The sequence below is a fragment of the Haliaeetus albicilla genome, chromosome 6 (genome assembly GCF_947461875.1).
Source record: "Haliaeetus albicilla chromosome 6, bHalAlb1.1, whole genome shotgun sequence".
Taxonomy (NCBI): domain Eukaryota; kingdom Metazoa; phylum Chordata; class Aves; order Accipitriformes; family Accipitridae; genus Haliaeetus; species Haliaeetus albicilla.
In genome coordinates, this window is record NC_091488.1 from 45,485,546 (window position 1) to 45,511,866 (window position 26,321).

Here is a 26,321-nt window from a genome sequence, read left to right on the forward strand (position 1 = left end):
TGGGTAGGGCTTAAACAATGTCCACAGCTGGGTATCTGTTTTGGCACTTTCCTGAGCTGGCTTTCAGCTGATGGACAAATAGTCATGTCTGGTGGGGCAGTGGAAAACACCAAAGCAGTACTCGGACGGCTACTGAGGGAGCTCAGCATGCGCTTTAAATGGAGGAGGTCTGTCCTGTGCCAGCAATCTACTGATACACTAGAATTGTGATATCTGTGGGTACCTCAACTTGCCCTTTCTTAGGTGAAATTCCCTGGATTTACAAACCTGAGGAGGAAAGCACTTGAAAATACAGGGCCCACTTAAAATGTATACCGTTAGAATATGTGTCTCACTTAATGTGGATGGGAGAGTCCAAAACTGGCATTCATGTTTTACACTGGTAAAAACTGTGATTTAATCCCCAGTCATGGGATTCTCAGTCACTGTGAAGTGTTGAGAGAACAAGTCATCTGCATGTATCAAGGAAAATTCCCCATCTCTCAAGGTGTCACATGCTGGAAAAAGGATGAAGCATACAGGAAAGCACCTGGTTGGAAATGAATCCATAAAAAGAAAGCAGAACTGCACTTGGATATACAAATATGGTGTCTCACAAACAGGCTGAGGTGTATATTTTAGTCATTACTGCATAAGTAGGAACAAAGGGGGGAAAAAGGGTCATCTCTAAGTGACTCAGTCTTCCACTCTGAAGACAGATGTGCAGATCTGCATTTAAAGATGATCATGTCTGATGGGGAACAAGACGGTATAAACAAAATCCCTCTGTGAAGTGTAACTTTGTGTACTCATAATCCCCATCTGGTGTCTGCAGCTAATTAAAGGTAGGTGAACACACAGAAAGTTAAGCCTATGATTGTGAAAGCAAACAGAAACTTAGGAATTAGGAGACCAGAGCAGATCAGCAGCTGTTTCCTGAAGAATCGCAGTTGACTTCAGTGAAACCTGCTGCATGCTCAGTACTTAAAAAAAGATTTCAGGTGCCTCAGCACAGGTTATAGAAACCTAACCCCTTTTAAAAAACAAACCTATCAGGAACCATTCAGCACTCTTCTGAAGTGCAGAATATCAAACATTGGGTTTGAAATAATACAGTAATCTTTCCACTGCTTGCATTTCAGACAGACACATAAGAAGACAGTGCAACTTTTGGACCACCTTTTCCATTAATAAGGGACAGACAAAATATTTATTCACATTAATCTGATTAAATAAATGAAAAAGTACATCAGGATGTTTCCATAATGCTGGACTACAATTTGGGTATTTCAGTACTGCGGATCTTAATGTTGTTCTTCTAGGGCTCTGACCTGTAGTGAAAGAGGAGAGAAAATTAACATGAAAGGAAATTAAAAAACGAAACCCCAACTCTTATCTTTGTCCAGTTTTTGAAGCAAACCCAGTAATTGCATCCAGATTCTTTGCAAGTGTTGTGCGAGCACTGTGATTGCTGTGGACTGGCTTCAGTAGAACTGGCCTCTACACTTGCTGTTGGAAGGGAACAACATGAGAAAGGGTTCTCGCGTGGGCTTCAAATAGATTAAGAGTTTGCTTTTATTTCACAAACTGACATGACCATGAGTTCAGGATGGGCAGTCTACTTAGGAATACTGAAGGCTTTCATGAGCAGCTTCCTATGCAGCATTTAATTTTGAGTATATTAAGAGAGTCTTTTAAAAATTTCACAAATATAAATGAGAAATAACTAAGAAAATATAAACGAAATATGACTAGTTTGGTCAGGTGATGCTTCATCAGTGATTTCTGCTTTTTGGTCTCTATTAGGAGGTGTGGCAAGTTTGTGATCAAGTCTAATATTGCAGGGAAGTTTCTAGGTCTCAGTGGAGAGAATCATTGGCTCTGGTGATAAGCACCTGGGAAAGGTGATATGAACTTAAAAATTGTCACACTGCCTCTGCAGAGACTTAACTAGTTGTTTCTGTTCTGGATGGTTGAACAAGACTGTTTAACCAAATACAGGACTTAACCTAGGCGTTTCATGTTTTGTAAGACTAAACCAACCAGTCCAGAGTTCCTTGACATGTTTGAGCTGGATATGGTTTTGAGTCCAGGAGATTTTGTGGGAAGGATTGTTTGAAGACGCATTTGGTACAGTTGCTTGGCTAGGATGGGGTAGCTGTAGTCAGCTTCAGTAGGAATTCTCAATTAATTCACAAAAAGACTTTGTCAGAACAGAAGGGAGATTTGGCTATGGTGATGGCAACTGCGATTAGCTGGATTAGCCACGTGGGAGTACCATGTAGTTAATTTCTCTCCACTTGGAGCTTTTAATGGGAGATGACACTGATGGGAATTTCTGTTGGGACAGGGGGGTGTCTCACTGAAATGTGAACTGACTGGGTCCATTTCAACACAAAGTGAGAGAAGTTTGTCTAAATTGCCTTCACTGATGAGCTCCAGGTTGTAAGCCCCTAAGCTGGAAGGCATTAGATTTGCTGTTCTTCTAGACTATAATTGCATGTTACTCTGGGAGTAAAAAACTGGAAAAGGAAAAAGCTATGTTTGATGTACTGTGGGCAGTCCTAGAGCAGATGCAGCAGTCAGAGGTGCATGTTTCTCTGCAAAGTTTCCTTTGAGAACTGACTGATGTGGTCACTTTTCTTTTTCTCCAGAGGAGAGGAAATGAGATACAGCTGGGATTTCTTTACTGACTTGTTAGATAACATGGCAGACTTACAGATGTTAAAGTTGAAAGAAAAAGATGATGTCAGTGCTACACATATGAGGCAAATGGGGACTCCTGAGCTGAGGAGAGAAGAAACATCCATAGGGTTCCTGTTTATGAACTGTCACCATTGACTGTATTGTGGAGCACCTGAGCTGATATGGGTGAGATGAAACATCAGCCTAATGTTAAACATGTTGGCTGGTGGTTTGAGGAGAAATTCCCTGTAAGGCTTTCTTGTTTGCAGGGAGGACTTACCCATTCTCTGTATAGTCTGATTCTCTAAGGTTACAGAAATGTGCTGTATGAAACAATGTGTGCAGAGGGTTGTGTGAGCTGGAACTTATGTTAAAGTTGCTTGCCCTGTCTATCGCTAAGACTCCTGTCCCTTATTAGACTTGCTGTCAGTGTCAAAGGGTCAGCAGTAAGACTTGGGTTTTAGAAAGTGAAGAGTGTTAAAGAGAGGGTGATTTATTAGGGCTTAACTGCAATAAATCCAGCCTCCTGCTGCCAGGAGGCTCAATGACTTATTTAATGTGAGGACAGTTAAGTGAAGGATTTGGGACAGGACAGGGGAGGCTCTGCTGTGAGTGCCTCCACTGAGCTGAGCAGTTGTAGTAACCCGTAGATCTCTTGCAGCGAGTCCTTTGGTTAGTGTCATCCAGTGCTTCCCTTTTCTTGTCTCAGGTCATCATGTCTGTGTGATGTGTGCATGAGTTGACGTGGATCAGAAGCCAAGAGGAGGTAAAACAACTGTACTTTAATTTACGGCTGGTATCACTGCATCCAATACTTACATTAACTAGAAAGCTTTCGGGGTAGTGTAATCCGGAACTGTGGCTTGGGGCTTGCGGGAACTGCCCGGACTGTTGCTGCCATCCCACCCTGGGGGTATCCTTGTGGGCGGCATTCATAAATGTCATTGGTTAACACAGGTGGAATATCATGTTAAGGACCTAACCATTTCTGTACATTTATGCAATTAAAATAATACGTGTGGAGGCTGGAATGAATTCTGGAAATAAGGCTGCGATACAACTTGAATCTGGACTACTGCCCTCAGCTCAAAGACTAAAGACCAGGTAAAATTCTGGGGAAGGGCACAAGTTTTGGAGGCCGGTCTGCAACTGCGTGTCTGAGGACTGGGTGAGTTGGGAACAGAGCAGGAGCTGGTTTTGCTGCTATGCCACCAGTCCTGTCCAGCTCCGCTCTGCAATAATGGGCATGAAAGACTGCTTTGGGTCACTATGAAGTAAATTTGGGGAGTTTCAGTGTCACTTCCAGAGCATGTAAAGCTTCAATAGAGTTGCTGTTGGCTAGTACTCTGGTCAGTCTCAGAGGACCCTAAAGTTCTTTCTCTGGTAAGCATGGCCCTTACCAGGAGTGGAGTTTCTGGCATGTTTGGATGCACCTTGCCTTGCTATTTCTTTTATAGGTTTCCAGAAGACCTATTCTCCCAGGCTTTTAAGTGTAAATTTGATTAAAATTTAGTCAAACAGAACTTCACCCTTTCTTCTGAACTTGCCCTTAAAAATGAGTCTGTAATTTTACCTAAAAAATAATTAATAGTTTCTGGAGCACAAGGGAAAGAGAAATAATAGTTCTTGACTTGGCTGTTTTCTTTTACTCTACCTCTGTCCTCAATTAAACAACTGAAAAGCCCACTGAACCCACACTGGGCTGATTTCTGACAGCATTCATGCACTTCTGTGCTGGCATCTCTGCTGACAGAGGCATTGTCTCATTTGTCTGTTTGGTATCCAGGATGATACTTGATTTTGTTGCTCATGAGGCTGTACCATCAGATGCTTCCATAGGTTCAAAAATGTTATTAAGGATTTCCATTGGGGGTTGTGGGAAAGAGTTCCTATTATTTTCATTTATTTTTTAAAAGCCACATCTTTCTGAGCTTACCCTTCTTCCTTTCCCCACTTTTCAGAAACCTTATTACTCTGATGTCAATTGCTTTTGGTGTCAGAATCTTAAATTGTTTACTTGTTGTGCTTTTGAAAACACCCATTTGTGTGTTTCTGAAAAGGACAGTAAAGCTTGCTACCTCAGCAGCCTGCACTGGAAACAATGGTTAAGGCTCCTGGTCCCCAGAGTTGATGTTAGAAGGTGTGTGTGGGAAATGGGACAACAAAGGATATTTGCTCTCACAGGCAGGAGAAGAGTCTCTGTTTCTGTTAATATTTCAATATCATGGGAAACTTCTTCAAGGCCACCAGCATCTTCCCCTCCAGTTACCATGGCAAAAATCTCTATCTCCAGTTCAACCTGCAAGCCTGCTGCCACCTAGGAGAGACAGGGGATTACTCACAGGTAAGATGCATGTCTCATCCATAGTCCCCTCCAGCAGTCCTTGGAGCTGGTTCATGTTCTGTGTTGCCTGATGAAATTAAAGACCTAGTGCCCCAGCACTTATGATTGTGCTTGCCAGTTAGTTACCCAGTATCTGTTCCAATAGAAGGTCTGTACAAAACAGTGTCTATTCACATTGTAGTTTGAAGAAAACTGCCAGGTGTTTGCATTTTTTCCCCTTAAATTTCCTTTTAGGTTCCAGTGGGAAAAGGGGAATTGGGACAGCTGGGAGAGCCTGCCGGTGTTTAAGAGGCATTTGGACAATGGCCTTAATACCATGCTTTAACTTCTGGTCAGCCCTGAAATGGTCGGGCAGTTGGATGAGATGATCGTTGTAGGTCCCTTGCAACTGAAATATAATATTCTATTCTATTTTAAAAAGGACATAGAGGTAGGGAGAAAAGGGAGATACAAAAGGGATGGGTGTGGGGGAGAGGAAGAGAGAATGGAAATTATTCCAGCCATCTATCTGGACTTCTGTAAGGCTTTTGACATGGTCCCCCTTCTCGCTAAATTGGAAAGAGATGGATTTGATGGGTGAACTGTTCAGTGGATGAGGAATTGGTTGGATGGTTGCATCTACAGGGTAGTGGTCAACGGCTCAATGTCCAGATGGAGATCGGTGGCAAGTGGTGTCCCTCAGGGGTCCATGTTGTTTAATATCTTCATTAATGACATAGTGGGATCGAGTGCACACTCAGCAAGTTTGCAGATAACACCAACCTGAGTGGTGTGGTTGACATGGCTGAGGGACGGGATGCCATCCAAAGGGACCTGGACAAGCTCCAGGAGTGGTCCCATGTGAACCTCATGAGGTTCAACAAGGCCAAGTCCAAGGTCCTGCACCTCGGTCGGGGCAACCCCCTGTATCAATACAGGCTGGGGGTTGAAGGGATTGGGAGGAGCCCTGCCGAGAAGGACTTGGGGTACTGGTGGATGAAAAGCTGGACATGGAGCTGGCAATGTGGGCTTGCAGCCAACATAGCCAACCGTACCCTGGGCTGCATCAAAAGCAGGGTGGCCAGCAGGTCAAGGGAGGTGACTCTGCCCCTCTACTCCACTCTGGTGAGACCCCACCTGCAGTTCTGCGTCCAGCTCTGGGGTCCTCAGCACAGGAAAGACATGGACCTGTTGGAGCAGGTCCAGAGGAGGCCACAAAAACGGTCAGAGGGATGGAACAGCTCTCCTGTGAGGACAGGCTGAGAGAGTTGGGGTTCTTCAGCTTGGAGAAGAGAAGGCTCCAGGGAGACCTTATTGCGGCCTTTTAGTACTTAAAGGGGGCTTATAAGAAAGACGGGGACAAACATTTTAGTAGGGCTTGCTGCGATAGGACAAGGGGTAATGGTTTTAAACTAAAAGAGGGTAGATTTAAACTAGATGTAAGGAAGAAATGTTTTATAATGAGGGTGGCGAAACACTGGCACAGGTTGCCCAGAGAGGCTGTGGATGCCCCATCCCTGGAAACATTCAAGGTCAGGTTGGACGGGGCTCTGAGCAACCTGATCAAGTTGAAGATGTCCCTGCTCATTGCAGGGGGTTGGACTAGATGATCTTTGGAGGTCCCTTCCAACCCAAACCATTCTATGATTTTAAGTACTGAGTTGTGGCTAGGGCTCTGGACTAGGAGGCTTAATTTGCATTCTGGCACTGCTTTCTTGCACAAGTCGTTGCTGCTTGATTCCATGCCTGTAAAAGCATTGGCAAGGATACTGCCTCATATTACCTGGATGCTGTGGGGATACTGGGGGGCACAATATTTATCCAGATATGTAGGTGAACACGCAGCTGAAGAGAGAGACTGAACAAAAGCAGAAAGCATGAAAACTTCCTATTTAATGGGACAATATCACACACTATGGTGCTTTGCTAGATAAAAGACTTAAGGTGGAGAACAGTTGCAAGCAGGAGAATAAATGGTTGAGGCAAGGGTTTAGTAGGTTCAGGTCTTGAAGGTATCAGGACAGGAGATAAAGTCTAGGCGTAAGACAGAGCAGATAAATAGCCTAAACGATGGGAAAACTCAGAGGTAGTAGTAGAGTATCCTGTTTGCTTAAACCCCCCCCCTTCTTTAACCTCAGTGTTTGACTTGCTGCTTTCCACTGAACTTAACATGTTTATCCCTCTGCATTCTGGCGCAGGCTCTGAGACTTGGAGTGCACGGTTGGTTGAAGGCAGCAGAGGGACAGCTGAAGGCAGTGTCACTTCAAATAACTTTAAACTAATCATGTACCCTGCCAGCTCTATTCCCAGACAGCTGGTGCAAGATGACCCATAGATGGCCCGAGGGCCAGCTGAGTCTAGCAAAAACCAAAAGATCTTCTGTGTAACTTACAGGTCCTGGTGTGTACATCACTCTCAGTCCTGTGTGCAGAGGTGGTTGCTTTACCCGAAACCTGTTAGAAGAGAATCGATAGCTAGAAACTGTTTCAGGCAGATGTGCAGCATCCAGCAGCATTTCCCAAAGCCAAATGTAATACTGGTTACCATGAAAGACTTTGGTCCCTGAACCTGAGAACTTCAGTAAGAACCAGTAAAACAACTGCGATGGGCCAGGACTATGCATACAGGACCTGCTGTTCCTTACTGCTTTTCCTCATAACACTAATATGCAAATAATGTTGAAGTATTTCTAATATCTCTTCACCTCTATTTAGTCAGTCATTATCAAATGATTCCAAATATAAAAATACCATTTGTTATCTCCTGTTAATCAGATCAAAAGGTTGACAATTAACAAGCGATGCGTATTTGGACAGTTAAACCCCAAGGTACTGAAAATTCAAACTAACCTTGAGAAGTTCACACCAACATTCTTCAGGATCACAGTGGCTGCATAGGTGCAGCCTTCCTTTAGCACTCCAAGTATCACTCTGGGTGGAATGAGATGGAAGCCACTAAGATGCTGTCTTGTTGTTGCAAGAGAAGATGTGTTGACGTTTCCTGCAACAGGATCTTCCACCTTTGCAAACAGAGTTAAAATATTAGACAATAGAGAAAGTTGGTGGCCATCAAGTTAGGTTCAGGGTTACTTAACCTACATTTGACCTCTGTCCACTCATTCTGAAGAATTACAAAAAGACAGCCTAATCTGAGTAAAAACTGAAGAAGCACTTTGAATACTGTCTGCAAATCTATATTGGTTTGAGTTTTCAGACACATTAGCCATTGAGATGTCTCAGGGGGAAGGGGGAAAGCTCTGCTCCTTTGAAAATGAGAGCTTTCGTGTAGGTGCGTGGTACAGAACTATGCTTTTGGTACACAAGTTTGTCCTAGTGGTTGAGAAGAAAGGTACTTTTATAAGTGCCAGTAAACTTTTGCATAAATTGGAACTGCTGTGTTTCAGTGAACAGATTCAAAATACATTCCAGTGTTGCTCCAGAGTGAAGATTTTATGCAAAAGAGATGACTCAGAGGATATTAACAGAAAAGATGTTATTTTACCTTTTTATTTGGTATGGAGTTTGGTTTTCTCCCCTGAAGGGATGATGGTAATTTCACCTTCTCTTTTCTTGGCTGTCCTGCAGCATTCACCAGCAGACTCTGAACTTTACGTTGAAAGGGTGTCTCCTGTGATCTTGCAGCCTTGTTTAGGTCTGGAAGGGAAAGATCTCCAAAAGCACAAAAAACTAAGCATCATATTCAGCCTAATCCTGAAGTTCTTGTTCAGGTAAGATTTTTATTTTCTATGAAAGCATTTGCTTAGCACAAGGACAGAGAATTAGTCTCATTTTTATTTAAGAGGTGAAGAAAGGCATTAAGAAACCCCCTAATAGTAGCAAGTAATTAAAATTTGACTAATAAGTAAAGTTGTACTGTAATTATTAGAACTACTTAGTTGGAAACATCTCAGTGGACACATGCAATGAAGATATAAATATTGGTGAAAGTGATTAAAAACAAAAGGAGGTACAAAACCTCAAGCACTAAAATCAAAATTGAGGACATTACTATTCCAAAGGCATGACTACACATGCAGAAACACCCAGGCTGGTCAGGTAAAATCTGTATGTCTGTATAACAACACATTCCCGTCCAGGCCTCAAAGCAGTACGCCCAACTAGGAAGCCCTGTCTCTGAGCAGGATTTATTGTCTTGAATGCAAAAAAACCATTGTTTTTTCTCAGTTTGGACTGCAGGCACTGTCTAGCTGGATGCTAAGTCTGGTCAGTTAGTCATTGTAAGGAGGCAGAAATGTTATTTGAGAATAGCATCTTCTCTAGATGCCCCTCTTATTTCCAGACAACAGAACTGCAGGTGATGGAGAGGGGCTTTCCACCTGCACAGCAAATGGCCCAGAGCTTATAAAAAAAAGCTAAGCACGGACACGAGGGAAAACACACTAGCATTTCTTGTTTTGCCAAAAGGTAAGCAACATTTATGCTTTGACATTAGAAGTTAGCGTAGTTTTGGTGTCTCTCTCCCCACACACACTCTCCCCCTCCAAGCAGACTGGTGGCTCTCCAGTGGTGATCGTCCAAGGCTGTTGCCACAAGCAGATGCATAAACAGAGTGACTGTACACGTAGCAAGGAAAGCAAAACTGAATGGCGATGTTTAAATGGCAAAGATCATTTAACCACTGCAAATTCTGTTCTAGAGTCTTCTGTTACAGGCCTTAATGAGCAGAAAAAATTGGCTTGTGCAACTTTAAGTAGAGAAATCGCTTCTTGGCTTTGTCTGCACTTCTACCATCCCCATCGCCCCCATGTTGTTATAGCAGTCTCCTAGGGTTAAGGAGGGAATCTCTTCCATTAGTTTTATACCTCAATTTCTGCCAGTCTTGTGTTTCAGATGTATTCAGAATGCTGAACAGAGATAGGTGGATTTAAATTTGTATTGTAAATATTTTGTCAAAAGTTATAAGAAGATAGATATTAACTTACTCCAAACTACATTCTGGAAGGCAGCTTTACCTGTTGTGCTCCTGGAACCTTCATTTTGTTTGGAATGAGCCTGCAGCAGAAGACCAGGTAAAGGTGAGGAATCACTTATGGTATCGAGACATTCAGATGCTACAGGGAAAATAATGGAATACTGTGACAAGTGTTTTTCATCATCATTTTCATAAACACAAGAAAAAAAAATGACAAAGTCTTTGGTACTTTAATTTAGACAATCTTTGAAAGCTGTCTACAGAACCATGAGAGGCTGGGTAAATTCTGCATGGGACATTTTGCTCCACTGGGCAACAGGGATCAAAAAATGCATATTTTGGGATTAGTCATTTCTTGTTCTCTGGATAACTGAGCAATAAGCCATAAAGGGCTAATGGAGAATCCAAGACAAGTCTTCTGGTGATTGCTATATGGTGATTGCAAAATGAGGAAATGTGGGAATTAGTGGGGGTCTGATAAAGCCCCATGGAGGACTGCTGTCCTGATATGATTCTTTGTGTATGACTTTTAATCTCACTATGTTATTTCAGTAACTTGTCAGGGCTGCTTTTCAAACAGAACGGAAGTATTCCTCTCAATGCTGTAAAGCTCAGACCTAAGATGATGGTTCACTCTTTCACTGCTTCCTGTCATCCAGTCGCTGCTTTCCTCCAGTCACTGCTTTCCTCCCATATCCTCCAAACTACCCTTAGCCTGCACGTTTCCTATTCCATATCGCTTTTGCCCCAGTCCCCAAGTCGCCCCTCTTACCATTGAGTTTCAGAATTCCATCTCCCATTTTTTTTTTCCTACAGTCATACTTGCCTTTTTCTAAACTTAGCCTCCTCGGTTTTTGCTCATCCACCCCTAACTACTAGTTTATTCCATTTAAGTTTTTCTCAAGCATTTTGCATCCATCCACCCCTCATTCATAGCACAACTCTTCAGCTTTGCATCCAAAGCCTATGGTGCTTCCGCATACGGTGATGTCTGCAAAGGCTCCTTTAACACACTAAATATAGGAGTCTCATAGACCACATTTATATTAGTGGATTAAAAAGGAACATTCCCAGATACTGGAGCATGCTAATCTATGCTGTTAACTTGTTAAAACACTGATATGATATTGACTGTGCAACTTAGCAGTCTCCCCAAAACCATTCTCAGGTACACAAGTTTTGGCCAGGGAAAAGACCATCTTGTTTTGGGAGACTGAATTTACACAGTCTACTCCATACTGCTGGATCTCAATGTCAGGGAATGCTGCTGGGTATGTTTCATATATCAGAATAGATATAGCCATTGTGGTCCAGGTAGTTCATGTGCCAAAATGACTGGGAATACATGGGGTCAGATAATGTAATCTTAAATTTAACTGAAATAGGGAATGAGACAACTGGATAAAACAATGAAGAAGATACTAAAATATTGCCAGACAGTAGATTACCTCTACTGGGTTTTCTGATCATCTCAAGAGGGAAATTCCCACTTTCTTTTTTTCGAACTGGAGGAAGTTCCATAGACAGTGCTTCCACATCAGGAAACTAAGAGAAAAGTAAGAAAGAGAGTTTAGGTCTCCTGACTAAACACTTAGAAAAACAAGCCAGCAGACACCCTCCTTCCCCCTGAAAAAAAAAAAAAAAAAAAAAAAGGTGGGTGTGTGTGTGCAAAGGCAACAAATAAGCAGAACCAAAGTGGTAACTATAAAAAATACAGACATTAAGTATACCTCAGATTCCAAAGTACATTTCTGAGTACACTTTAAGCACTTAGAGCATTTATCAGGTGAGATTACAACAGGAAAGTTCCCAAGGCCACCTTTAACCCAGGAGGCTTAGTCTTACCAATTCCCCTTCTAGTTAGCAGAGAGAGGTTTTTGAGAGGTAAATTAAAAGACTTGAGGTTCAGCTTCTGCTCCGATTCAGACTCTCTCCAGAGTAAGGAACCTACAGAGTTTGTACTCAGTAAACATATACCATCTCCAAGATATGTTTCCTTTGACAAGAGCATATAATTCCCAGTATTAATTCTGCCACGACTGTCCTCGGTAATGGTTTCTTGAGATAAATTGAGGCTGAGAAGTAAATCCAGAACTGTCTTTGTGGGACTACAACAGAAACTACCTGGCCTAACACAAACTCATCCAGTTTTCAGCGACATACCTTTTTTGGGAAAAACTTGCCGAATTCTGATTCAAAATACGGAGGAATTATTTTGTTTCTTATTGCCGTTAAGGACTTCTTTTCTTCATCAAGTTCCTTCCTAAGTAAGTTTTAACATTGTTGGTAAGGAAAAGAAAGGAAAAAGCATTATAACCGAGTTCACCCTGTTTTTCAGCATTATGTTTAAAACATTGAGGAATGGAAATGATAAAGGGAAGTGGCGGGTTTTTTTTTTCCCCCTGGTTAGTCACATTCAGTGATATCCTTGTAATTGGAAATTTTCTCGGTGATAGATCAAGAACAGGCTGGTCTGTTTCACTGACTTGCAGGGTCTAATATCAGCTATGAAATTATCACTCTTAATCATATTAAGAGTTTTGACACTGGCTTTAGAGCCAGAATTGCACATGATGTTCTTGGGTGCTGGCTACTTAGATATATACGTTTAAAGTCATTCTTTAAATAGTATGCAAAACAGTGTAAAATGCTGTATTAAAATATAAATCTGAAATTATAAAAGTATTTTTAATCTTATGCAAGTCAGAAAGTAATTACGAAGTAGTATGGAAGAGCGCTTAGTTTGCAATCGCTATTTAACCTTTCACAAAAATACAAAAGAAAAAGCAATCTTAACTGAAAGCATCATTATTTGAAAATATTAATATAAACTATTTTCCACATTGGTGACAGAACCAGAAAACAGAACACAGGGCTTCTGATTTCAGCCTTGTTTTGAATACCGTAAGTTAACAGTAACACTCCTAGGTTTTGGAAAAAAATGAGACACTCAAACCATCCATTCAGCATTTCTTTTGCAGAGAACACCCCATTATTTGCTAGCAAACCATTGGACCATTACCCAAGACCTGGTGAAATCAATAACAGACTTAAGCAGACTTAATTTGGCTCAAAATATCTAACTTTCTGTCCTACCAATACTATTACCTGTGCTCTTCTAGTCTGCTCTGCCACTTGGACACTGGTGTTACTCCTTCTGGGCTGAATGATCAGGAAAGAAGAGAGAGTAGTGAAAATGAGAAAACTAGCATTATGTTCTATAAGCACAAAAATATTTACAACATAACCCTGGAAAGAAAATGCTTTTTATGAGAGTATGTTATGTTAACATCTCGGGTGACTCCTGACTTGGACTTGTATGGTTTGCACAAAATTGTTCACTCATATCTGCATTTTTATTATACTATTCAATCAAAGAAACCCTCAACATCCTTTTCCAACAAACTTTAAAGTGTCTTTCAGATAAGGAAAGAGAACCACAGAGGGACAAAATAATTGTAGGAAAAAAAAATAATAGGAAAAATCATAGGAAAAACGTGTTATGTATGTAGAGATCTAGGTCGCAGTCCTTAATGACAGTCAGTAAAGTACATTGCCTTGCCTGTGTGCTTGGTTCCATCCTTTGTGTTATTTACATTTGCATCAGTTCTCACTGGTCTGTCCTACCTGAACCTCTGCTGTTGGTCCTCTCTTTGCATAGTGATCGTCTTCTCTGTGTGACACTGGCGATGAGAAGCCACTGCCTGTTCATACAGATCAGTTATGTGAGCTGCAAGGTGAAAGAGTATTATTGAATGTGCATGTTCTGCTAAGCATTGCTAAGTGTTAAGAATAAAAAAACGTAAAAGAATATATTTTTAATGCATCTTTGTGTCACTTGATGAAAACCTAACAGATTCTTTATTACTGTGAGGGAAGAGACAGAAACAACTTCATTCCAAAATCAAGTTCAGAACATTAACAGATAGGAAATCAATTCAATGTAGAAAGCACCAGAAGCGGATTAAGTTCATACCCCACCTGTATTTCCTGAAACATCTTTATGTTCTTTCAAGATACAAATCAAATACCTGTGAATAGGAAAAGTTACTGACATTCAGCCACTTTCTGACTGGGGAGCAACATTCCAAGTCTCTATCTCCAGCTGAAGAAAATAGCATGGGCTTTCAGGGACCTTTTTTAGTTTCAGCTTACTTAAGTTGTGCTTAATTGTGGCTGTGAAGCAGCCATAATCAACATTCTCATGGAAGGAACTAGAAGTTCAATATATATAATGGAGAAAAGCCAGTCTTTCCATATTTAAGATTGTGACCAGCTCTGGGGCTTTAATACAGAGCTTCCCCGTCTTCTGACATCTTTTATAACATGTTTTGTTTAGTTCATGCCTTGAACCTAAACTGGGAGTCCAAAGAAATTTCCTTGGTTGAAAACAAATCTCTGTGGCAGAACTTAGGAGATTTGAGCATTTGAGAGATATGATCCTAATTGACTATGACAGTATTTTTTAGTGTTTCAGGAATTATGTAATTGCAACCTTCAGCACTTGGGTTTTTTTTGGTCAGCTTTTTCACCATAAAATATACTTCTATTTTTCTGCTTTTTCTATTTTTATCTCTTTTAAAGAGCTTTTCTTTCCCACTATCTTCTTCATTATTAATGTTAAAATTGCACTTCCATTTAAATCGGTAAACTGTGTAGCAAGCATTTGTTGCAGCAGTTTCCATTTACTTTGCACGGTATGCTTTTTCTTTTAACAAGCAGAAATACCCTTGACAAGGCAGAAAGGGCAGTAAAATAACACTTTAAAGGCTAGCATCACTATGGGATTGAAGACTATGGATTTTTCTATGGAAAAGGCTTACTGATTTTTAAAATAAACATCTTAATTTTTATTTGCACATATTGAAAACAAATAAATGTTGACAAGTATCTTATGAAAACTTTAACAGAAATTCACGAGGGAAAGCTAATACATTGTTCCATTGTTTCCCTTAAGCAAGGTTAATGTAACCAAAACACCTGATGGTTTGAGATCAGATTTTCCAGTGTAATAAATAACCAGGATTTATCTAGTTGCTTTGAAAAACTTGTTTGAAAAGTTGATACTTGTATAAAAGTAACCAAGTACTGTCATAGTTCTTATACCTAAAAAAACTCAATACATGTGGAAACACGAGTCAAAACGCCAAATACACATGCCTAAACACAGGAATTGTTTTTTAGAGGTACTGAATCATTGATGCCAACAAGTTCTAATCACTTGTGAAAATCACACAGAAGCATGTATTATGTTTCTTCTTTAAAAATAATACTACAATACTTTAAAACTTTATTATTTTACAATTTTAAAAGATAGATATTCAATTTTTATTACCTGTATCACTGAGATTTTCAGTTGACTTCTCCCAGTTAGGGAAGGACTGCAATGAAGAAGGAATAACTGTGACTCTGAGAAACAGACCTCACAACAGCAGCATCCTGTTCCAAGGATTCCCATCCTAAATAAGTGTCACCTTCTTACTTGAGAATGTGACTACAAGAATGGAGGTATTTCAGTGTGTTAGAAAACATGAGCTGGGAAAAAAGGAAAAGAAGTACAATTTCCCTGGTCTAAACAGGTATTTGTTTCCTTCTTGATGACCTACTTCACAGATGGCTTTGTATTTTATATGGTTGCTGTTTATTAAATCAACTAAGCCAATTCATAATCAAACTCATATCCTTCTGCAAAGGTTTTGAACCAGATCTAAAACTCGTGGTCACAACGAACTCAAATGGGAAACGTGTTCTGGAATTTGTAGGCTTCATTACTGAGGAGCTCTCTTGTGGATGGCTTACAGTGAAGTGTTTGAGGGGTAAAAGACTCTAGACTAAGCTGTTTCCTTTATTCTCATGCTGTCCCTGAAGTGGTTAACTGGAAACCAGAGTTCCTGTGACCAGGCAAGACTACATTTTAACAGACCTAGGGAACAGTGGAGACCTGGGAGGAGTGTGACAAAATTCTGGGTCACAGCAGGGCCACAGTGAGACTCTACTGCTCAGGAAAGAGTTGTCCAGTGTGAAATCTGTACCTGGAAATGTGCTTATGGTAGCTGGGACAATCAACAATAATTAGTCACTAAACAAGTTCATTGGAACAGAGCAGCATGTGAGATTCAGCACCTGCATCTCATCAAAGCAAGTAAATGTCTGCCTAGAGGATAGAGGCAGATGGAGTTACTGATACATCACTTTTCTGGAAAAGTTGTGAGCGCCTTTTTTTTTTTGCTAGATACTTCTTTTATCTACTCTTTTAAAGACTTGTATGTCACTTGAAAGTACTAAGCAAAAAATATATATGAAAGCTTGTAATATCAAAAAATAGGTTTTAGTTTCAGCAAACAAAAATGCTAACTTGGCTAAAAAGGTCAGAGACAAATTCTGGAACTACATGGTGGTTTTTTAAAATTTTGAGATGGTGTTTAAAAGGGAGACTCTAAGGCTAAGATGATGTTTGTTTGCTAGAACACATTCACTTTTGAAAGGTCAATAAATCATCTGGAAGTGAATATTTAAATTATCATGGCTAGATCTTGTTTTTCAAATGCCAGATTTTTTAATTCTGTATGTTTGAATTCACTATATGCGTGTTACTTGATTAAATGGAAATAAAAGTATTTCCTAAATGAGACTAAAGAAACCACCTGTTTAATAACTGCTAAAAATCTAGCATGTGAATTCACATCATGCAAGGTATCCAATGTAAAGGAAGCTGTAGGAAACAAATTATTTAAAGAACTGAAATAGAGCAAACTGATCGCTCTTTATATAAGATGTAAGAGTGTTTCTCTCATTCATCCTAATTCATTCCGCCCACTTCTGCTGCTTGAACTTTCCTAATTGTTTTTTATCACTCATCTCCCACTAACCTCACTGTTTCCTGACTGCTATCCCAAGTCCCTCTTCCCCTATTTACCCACCTTTCCCACTGCCTATTCCCCTCCCTTTTCTTTTCATGCTCTAATTATCTGTGCAAATTAGTAGAGTACATTTTCCAAAAAATACAAATGCTGCTCAGCAGTAATAACAATAGTCCTCCAGCTTGTTTTTGGATTATCCCAAAAGCAGGGTTTAAACTCTCACTATGGAGATGGCTGTGGCTGAAATACAAGTCTCCCAGTTGCAAACACAACAGACTGGAAACATTCTCATCCTGATGTTGGGAGATATACACATTTCAGTAATTTTGGCCTGTGTGTTTGGGAATCTATCGTTCTGTAGAGCCAAACTCTTGAACTGTTTTGAGCACTGCTTCCCCCAAATGGCAGTACTGCCATTCAGTAGCCCACCTGAATGCTGAGCGTGGCTCTGCTCTACCATTAAACTACAGCAGAGCTGGCACTGTGCTATCCTAGCATTTGCTATTTTATTAATGGATAATGATGTGTTTTAAGGCTGACACTTCCAATGCAATATAATAGTTTTGTGGGAAAAAGGAGTTAAAAATTCTATTTTTCTCACCATAACCAGTTCAAGGAGACTTGCAGCGTTCTCCTTTTCCTCTTCTGTTCTTGGTTCTTTTACATTCATTTCTTCCAGCTCATTTTCCTGCTTTAAAATGTTGTCTATATATTCCTGGTGGAACAATGAAAAGGAACAAGAAGGATGCAGACGTTTTCTTTGCAGAGGTAGACTTCAGGGGCACATATATAGACACTATAGAAGTAATGGACATACCTGCTTCTCAATGTCATAAAGGCCCCTTCTGTGAATTTGTGTGAATGGGTTATATGGGTATCTAAAGGTCTGCATGGAGAAATAGTTTTTAAAAAAAACAAGTCAAAGAGAGGAGTGCATGCTGAGAAGGTAGCCTGTGAAAGCTTACCAAGGGCTCTGAAGACTAGCAAGGCTATTGAATCTGCAAGAACTAATACAGTAAGGACACCAACAGTCTGCTGAAGCTCTACCAGGCCACTAGCACACATCAGCATCCGCAAAGAACCACATCCAACAGCTATCCAGATGCTCCTGGTGTGTCAGTCTGACCCCCTGCTTCCCAGTAGGCAGGTGGGTTTGGCCTCCCAACTGTTGCAGCAGCCAGGCAAGTACAAGTCAGCGTGCAAGTGTTTGAGTAAACTATGTGAATGAATAAAGGAATGTGTTGAGTAAATAGCTGCTATTAATAATAATCAATTATATTATTAAGATCAGCTTAATGAATAAAAGGTGTTCTAACAAACATTGTGATCTGTATCTCCCTCCTGTTTGATCTCCTAGGAGGGAAAAGGAAATTTACAACATCGTAATTGAAAAATTAGGTTCAGAAAAAAACCCGAAGCTCTGTTTTTAGACAGATGTTTACTTTGCCAGAATCACACCAAGTGCTACAGAAAACTTTTCTTTTCCCACACTTCTTTATGCTTTAGAAGACCAGCTGGATGGCAAAAAGGGTCCTTACAGAAGGCTGTCCTAACACAGCACTCTGCCAGAAAGCTACATGCAGTACCGAGCTTTATGAACAGACAAGGTCTGCAGAAGCAATCTGCTTCCAGTTCTTTTTCATTCCTTTATACCTCTTAAATCTTAAACAGGATGGAGAAAGGAAGAATATCTTTTTCTTTAGATCTTGATTTAGTTCTGACAAAGAGAATATTTGGCTACAGATTTAAGATACCTCTTTTTGGAAATATCCATTAATTAAACATTGATATATGAGCAATGAGTATATTTCCATTGCACATTAACGCAATTATTAACAGATGATTTCTCAGTGCCAATAACTGCAACTCTTCCTTCCCAATATAACAAACAGCATTCTTCTTTTTCTAAAAGACAACAACAGATCTGGTCAATGGAGAGACTTACCTTGGGATTTTGGGGGGGAACTTTTTTTTATAGCATTGCCTTTGAAAGATCAGTATGTGAATTAAAGAATCATTTTTATATGTTTATAGACTGTAAAAGGGTAAAATTTAATTCTGATAGACTGGCATGTCCCACAGGTGCCAGGGCTGAATAGCTGTCAATGTTTTTCTATTGCAAGCATGTCTTCTTTGAAATGTGATGTTAATTAAAAAAAAAAAAAAAAAAAAAAAAAAAAAAATCAAAGTGGCTACAACATGCTACTACCTTCACAAATTTCACATACTGTTCACTTTCAAATTCAGTCTGCAATGCCACCATCAGAATATGTTAAATGAATAAATTATAGAACACATGTATTTTGTTATTCTCTAATTGGTGAGTAATAATGAGTTTTTAACTCTAAAATCTCTTCTAAGAGCATCTTCACAATGTGAATTAAATAAATCTATGTTTTATACCCAAACGGAGAACTATGAAGCTGCTGACAGGGATCAACTGCAGAACTTTCAGATTCCATCTCAGAACACTTGCACATGAGATAGAGCTTGCACCTTGTTATGAACCTGTCACTCATGAGGGATGGACACACACTTTGTCAGAAGGCTCCATAGCTATTCGCTAGATGAGGATAGAGCGACAGAACTCAGACTTGAACCTGGAAATGTTCTGTACTGATTTATGAAAACAAATACATAACCAAACCAGTGAGTGAGTCTCAGTGACCCCATCACCAAGGTAACTGTAGAATTATGGTGGGTTAGAAATTCTTGTACAACTTAAATTTTTAAGTTTTTAAGGCTTTGTGGAGGAAAACCCTAAGCAAAGCAAAAGCAAAGTAACAGATATCAATATTGACAGAAAAGAAACTATTTGTTAATGTACTATGTGTGATGTGTACTGGACTGGATCCCACATATTTGCACAGAAAAGTAGGTTCCACAAGAGATGAGTGAAAACAGTTGAGCTGCTTCAGAAATACACTTGTCTTAGAGCACCTGCCTACGTATGAAATATTGATTGTTCTTCAAAAGTAGCAGAATTTTTGTCTCAGGCATATACTGCAAATTCCTGTCACCCAATTTGTCTGTTCTCTATTGCTCACTGGAAGAATGAATAAATGTGATTGTACTACCTTAAGGGAAAGCTGCAGCTTTTCTCTTAGTTCATCACTGAGTGGCTCATATTGGAATAGCTGACGGATTTGCAGTTTATTAGGACATTTTCGCACAGGTACTGGCAAGCACGTCTGCTCTTTGGATCCAATGCAGAGACCTCTCCAACTACATGTTCTGACTGAGGGACCCGTGATCTTCCTCTGAACGTAGACAAGAACAAGAAAAAGAGCAAGAGGCTGCTTGTATTACTGACGAAATGCAGGTATTGGCAATGTGTGTCTCAGCTGAAAAGCACATGCTCTCCTTATAGCATCATAGATCTAGACAATAAAGTCAGTAGATTCTTGGGCATAATTTATCTATTCTAAAACTTCTTCATCTGGAAAGATGAACTCCCCTTAAAATTACATTACTGAGAGTAAAAGAAGCCCAAGGTGACTACATTTTCCCTGACACAGCCCATCCCTTGCTTTGCCCGCTTAATAAACGGGACTTAACAATGTCACATTGTTTAGAGCTCCATTTCCCCCCCATGACAAACATCTATTGCTTAAGCAGCAAAGGACAATTTTGAAACAATTATACCTCAAGAGGAGAAAATGTGTCCCAGGTCCTTGACTGAAGATTTGGAGGAACAATACTCTCTGGTTCTTTCTTCATTACCCAGGGGGATTCTTCAGGCAAAGGGCGGAGGATAGTAATACTTAAAACACCTGGTTCAAAGACACATTTTGCTAAGAATCAGTTCAAATCCAAAAATGATGGACAAGTGTCTCAAACCTCCAGAAAAATATACTTACCTAAGTATAAAAACCCTTATTATTAAGTGGTAAAACTCCATGGGAAAATGCAATACTCATGGCTAGAAGTAATACTGGATCAGTGAGGTGATTATAGAATAGTTAGATGAGTTCGGATCACGGAGATGATTATAGAATAGTTGGACAAGTTCAGATTACTCAGACCATGTTTTAACAACAGGCTGCCTATGCTACTTGCTTGGAGTCTTGGGTAACAGCTCGGTTGTATAGTGTGTGGAGTATCCCAAACAAGGACGAGCAGACCATTGACCCATGTATACTGAATACTAATCTCAGAAGTACATCATATTCAGAACATAGAATCATAGAATCATTTAGGTTGGAAAAGACCTTCAAGACCATGCATAATTCTTCACTGTATTTTATAATTTACAATCTGATCACTGGATGGATTCCATTAGAGATGATTTATTATCTCTTTTTATTGTTCTGATTAATTTTAATGTTCTTCAAAATTTTTTTTCCAACCCAAAAGTCTACTTAATCTACTATTATCTACCCCATAGGTGGCCTTCAAAATGGATATGACCACTGAGGTACTTTGTCACAATGCTACAAAATTGTAGAACCTTGGTGTCAAGACAAATGGAGCCACTATTGAGAAAGGTAGAGTATGAAGCCTGGAAAAGCAGACGTGCTACTATTATAAATGACTGCTGGTTGCGAGCAGGTTTTCTTGACTGGGATTTTTACTGGGTATCTATCTTCTCCATCTTCCTGATCTTTCCACCTTCCCTATCTTTCTGTCTCCCCCAGTGCCCTTTCTCTTTTCCTCTTCCCGTGGCAAAATGATTTCATTCATTTTATACAATGGGGAACTGGTCATTATTGCAAACAGAAGCAGCATTTAAAAAATGTGCAAAACCTGGCAAGAGTAGTAGGTAGGAAAACTGCTCTCCATGCTTATGATATAAAACTTTGAGAAGAATGTCTTAGTACTTTATGACTTGAAGCAAACTATCCTTATCTTCCTGCCATATTCAGGGGAAATATATGTTCCTGTCTTTTTAAAGATATATTTATTTTCTTAGGATCTACCTATTAAGTCACGGTGTATTTTATAGAAACACAGTGTCTCCAACTAACTTTGCAATGATAACCAATCATTTCAGGATGTAACTTCCTGTATTGCTACTACGAGGTGGTTGGTGCCATGTACTACTGGCATCCCCTATTTCAGTCATATTTTTCCAGCTTCTTAATTACATATATTTATCCTTTCCAACAGACAAAGGGTCAACATCAGAGTATCATTGTCTTCATTGGTAAACAGAGCTCTATGGTTAATGAAGACTGTGATACAGTCAATGTTTTTCGATGGTAAATACACAGAGAATCTATGCATTTGCAAATCACTTTTGTTTGCGTGTCTGAGAGAGGATAAAGATATGCTAGTTGTTTGTTCACTTATCGCTTCACAGTGTCATTCTGTTAATTCTCTGCTTCCCAGAGTTTTCCAAAGGCTCCTTCTTGCCCATGCTTCACTACCAGAAGTGTGGGTGCCTCTCTAAATGGGAAAAACATTTTCAAATTTCCTGTCCAAATAAGAACTTCAAAACTTCTGACTCCACCTATTTCTGTTAGTTCATCGGAAAAGAAATAAAGATTTTCCTACCTGGACGTTCTTGTACAGGATCCTGCAAGACAGCAGCAGTGGGATCACTACAGGCTTCGGCAAGATACCGGTGTACATCCCTGCTCCGCAGGAGCTCAGTTCCAGAACCATCCGCGTAGACAATGAAGAACCTACAGAGCCAGCCACACACATGGGATTGTATCAGCCGTAGGAGGCAATGTGTTGGCAGCGAGGGTCTGCAGGGCGGCTGCTGTGAGGAGCGACCAGGGGCTGCCCTGTGCTGGACACAGATGGTCCCAGCCGGCTCCAACAGACCCTCCACAGGGCACAGCTGAGCCCCACAGCCAAGATAGTGGTGCCTCAGGGAAAGTGTGTGTAAGAAAGGGCAAAATGCCACACAGGCAGTGACGAGTGAGGGATAAAGTATGAGAAACAGCCCTGCAGCCACCAAGGTCAGAGAAGGAGGAGGGAGAGGAGGTGGTCCTGGTGCCAGAGCAGTGATTCCCCTGCAGCCCGTGGAGAGGACCACGCCAGTGCAGGTGGATATTTCCTGAAGGAACCGCAGGCTGTGGAGAACCCACGCTGGAGCAGGTTTAACCAAAAGGACTGCAGCCCGTGGGAAGGACCCACGATAGAGCGTGGGAAAAGTGTGAGGAGGAAGGAGCAGCAGAGAGGAGCTGTTATGGACTGATGGCAACCTCCCATTCCCTGCGCGGCTGGGGTGGGGAGGAGGTAGAGGGGTCAGGAATGAGGCAGTGATGTTGAGCCTGAGAGGAAGAGGGGGTAGGGGAAGGTGTTTTAGTTTTTTGTCTTTGTTTCTCACCATCCAACTCTGTTTTAATTGGCAATAAATTAAATTAATTTTCCCCAAATTGAGTCTGTTTTGCCTGTGACGGTAATTGGAAAGTGATCTCCCTGTCTTTATCTTGACCCACGACCTTTTGCATCTTATTTTCCCCCCTTGTCCTGTTAAGGAGGGGGAGTGAGAGAGCAGCTGGGTGGGTGTTTGGCGGGAGGCCGAGGTCAACCCACCACACTGATCAAATCCAATGGCTTTCAAACTGCATTCTTTTCCAGATGACAAAAATGAAAAAGTACTGTGATGACGTGGCAAGAAAAAGGAACTCCAAAATAACGACATCAAATGTGCAAATACAGAGTACTGAACAAAGGAAGCGCAAATCTACAAACCCTGTACAAATACAGTGTAGTGAAGAAAGAAAGTGTAAACCTATGAATCCAGTGCAGTTTACCTGGGGACATGCTCATCATAAGTGATAGGTTTGTTAACTTCTGGGAGTGCTGATGCTGAACTTCTGTCTTCCTTGTCATGAGAGCCAATGCTAGGAACACACACAGATGTGCTGCCATCAGCCATGACCTGTAATAGAAATTATATAAAATTACTTGAGTTACTTGATACATTTAAAATAGTAACTTCCTGCTGAACTGTAATATGACAGTTAGCCCAATGAAAGAGACAGAAAAAACATATTTCAGGTTGAGCAACCTGGAATTCACAGGAAAAAGAAAAGACGACCAAAACTGAAAAGGCAGTGAAAAAATCAAACCAAACACTTCTAGAAAGACATGCTATATCATAAATGCTAATATCACATGCTCGTATTTAATAAATGCTCAAGGATTGTTAGCTGTCAAATGGGGCCATCCATGCTTACATTCCATCTTCAACATATATATCTGCAGGCATCAATAGGCAACTTCACACAAAAATACTCACTTGCTGGTCAAGCCAGGTAACTGTATACTCAGACAGGTACTGATGTACCTCTGTGAGGTATATATGTATCTATGTATATACACCTACACACAAATATATACATAATTGTCTATACACTATAATGTTAGTTAATAATTACATAGGACATACATATATACTCATATAAATGTGTGTATATATATAAATGTGTATATACATACATGTGTGTATATATTCACCTATATAGAGGTATATAGGTGAATGTATGTATAAATATATACCCCTATATATACACACATTTATATACATGTTGACATACGATAAGATATAAATTATATATATGTTTATCTATCCACCTACATATACCTGGTGTATATATGTATGTATAAATATATACACATCTATATACATGTTGATATATGAAGAGACATAGATATAGATACAGATTATATATCTACCTATATATACGTATAGATATATATAGGTATATATGGATAGAGGGGTCCCTTTTCAGGCATTTATTCACTTTAAAAATATGGTCTCAGATAATCTTATGATAATACTGAGTGAATTTCTACAGTATTTCCATCTCGTGATGATTAACTTACATGCCATTAACATATGCACACAAGGTATAATAATGCCTCTAATTCTTAGTATAGTCAGTTGAAGGACAGTTGCCTTTGGAAGATACAGTTTAAACCAAAGTGATTCAAAGGGTGGTCCATGAACTGAATCTGCCACACCCAGTCCATGCCCATTTCACTCTAGTCTCAGGTGTGACTAGGACAGAGGAAAAACCAATGCTATTACACGTGTACCTGGTTGCCATCCCTACTAACCATTAATCTCACCTTTCTTACTACACTGCCCCATATCCCCTGTGATCACTACTCCCACAATACGTTCAACTGCCCCACGGCTGCCTCAACCTTCTTCCCTTGTTCCCTACGTATAAGCTGAGAAAAAGCAGGATGTGCTGATTCCGATGCCAAGCAACTTCTGGCCTGCTTTGAATTGCACTGATTTTGTAGGAACTGGCTATCTTTGAAATTTCTACCCCTCTGTTGATCAGTTCAAAATTTGTTAGGGAGAGAGTGACAGATAGCATAGATTTATATAAGCACTGTTTCTTCAGCCTAGGAAACGAAGTTAAAACTTTATTATAATGCATACGTCCAGCGGAACCGCAGTGCTGTTTCACAGGAATCTGGGAAAATGGTAATGATTACAACTGCAACAATAGAAAGTATACTCTAAGGATGTCACACTTAGAATGTTTAATTATAACCTTTAATTAGAAAATAGTATGTAGGTCACAGACACTTACATGATGTTTCCTGAACTCAAAACTAAGTACTAACCTAGCTCAAAAATGTCTCTTAGGTGTAAAAGGAGCACAGCACAATCAGTATGACTTTAGAAGACTGAATCATTCCTTTTACAACAATATTCGCCTTACCAGGCAGATTAGAGTGTTTCTACGGACCTTCTGAAAAGCCAATATGCTCTCTCATTTTTAATCCTCATTTGCAGAGATGACTTTTTGCTATAAGACAAGTCATGCTAATTAAGTTAACTTCACAGGTGAGGTAAACTGTAGACCATGTGTTTTATTTCAACCTCTCTAAAAAGGGGGAAATACCAAAAACAGGGAAACCCATCACATCCTCAAGAACATTTCAGAGACCTGATTCAGGAACTGTTTCTTCTGGCTAGCTAAGCTACTTTAAGAATAAGTACTACAAGGCTACAAGTTGACTTTGAGAGGTGTTTATAAGATAAAAATTACTTAAAATGCAGAAACTTGTTCCTTTCCATGTATTTTACCTTAAAAAGATTTCCTTCGGGATCCATCATCTCACAAATAGTGCTAGAAGTGTGTTTCATAATGTATCTCCCTGCTTGTTTCTCTTCTTTCTTGCTGATGAAATTGTAAACTTCATGGGTATAAACTGCTGAGCAATCTTCATCAATGAAAAGAGAGCTTGTCTTCTTGGGTAAAACCTATCACAGTAAGAAGGGAAGAGATTCAGTCTTGAAAGGTGAAATCTTCAGTTTAGAGGTACCATGAAAACGAACAATAGATGCAAATCAAGAGGAGAGCTCTCAGACCTTTACTACTGAATCATCCAGTTTTGAAGGACTAGAGGGAGAGAAAGAAGGAAGATGAGGTCCAGGAGTTAGGCTGATGTTAGTCTCTGTAATATTTTCTTTAACTTCAGGAAATTTTAGCTTGTGATTTAAATATACTATACAGTTTTGAGGAAGTATCATAGAATCGTAGAATATCTCAAGTTGGAAGGGACACATAAGGATCACTGAGTCCAACTCCCTGCTCCTCTCAGGACTACCTAAAACTCAA

At 40.1% G+C, this 26,321-nt stretch overlaps 1 protein-coding gene across 1 annotated transcript in view; it reads right to left on the reverse strand.

The window, feature by feature from the left end:
• Positions 1–1,147: 1,147 nt before the first annotated feature.
• Positions 1,148–26,321, reverse strand: part of SPAG17 (sperm associated antigen 17) — a 91,806-nt gene continuing 66,632 nt past the window's right edge. The window contains exons 31-48 of the mRNA XM_069784734.1: positions 25,787–25,963; positions 23,490–23,617; positions 22,276–22,406; positions 20,425–20,552; positions 19,857–20,039; positions 17,381–17,494; positions 15,255–15,300; positions 13,547–13,649; positions 13,028–13,081; positions 12,083–12,182; positions 11,368–11,464; positions 9,960–10,058; positions 8,489–8,640; positions 7,837–8,006; positions 7,380–7,440; positions 4,837–4,981; positions 3,484–3,621; positions 1,148–1,310 (exon numbers count right to left, since the gene is read on the reverse strand). Coding sequence (XP_069640835.1) covers positions 3,485–3,621; positions 4,837–4,981; positions 7,380–7,440; positions 7,837–8,006; positions 8,489–8,640; positions 9,960–10,058; positions 11,368–11,464; positions 12,083–12,182; positions 13,028–13,081; positions 13,547–13,649; positions 15,255–15,300; positions 17,381–17,494; positions 19,857–20,039; positions 20,425–20,552; positions 22,276–22,406; positions 23,490–23,617; positions 25,787–25,963 — 2,025 coding nt within the window. The 3' untranslated portion in view covers positions 1,148–1,310; position 3,484. The remainder of the gene's footprint in view (positions 1,311–3,483; positions 3,622–4,836; positions 4,982–7,379; positions 7,441–7,836; positions 8,007–8,488; positions 8,641–9,959; positions 10,059–11,367; positions 11,465–12,082; positions 12,183–13,027; positions 13,082–13,546; positions 13,650–15,254; positions 15,301–17,380; positions 17,495–19,856; positions 20,040–20,424; positions 20,553–22,275; positions 22,407–23,489; positions 23,618–25,786; positions 25,964–26,321) is intronic.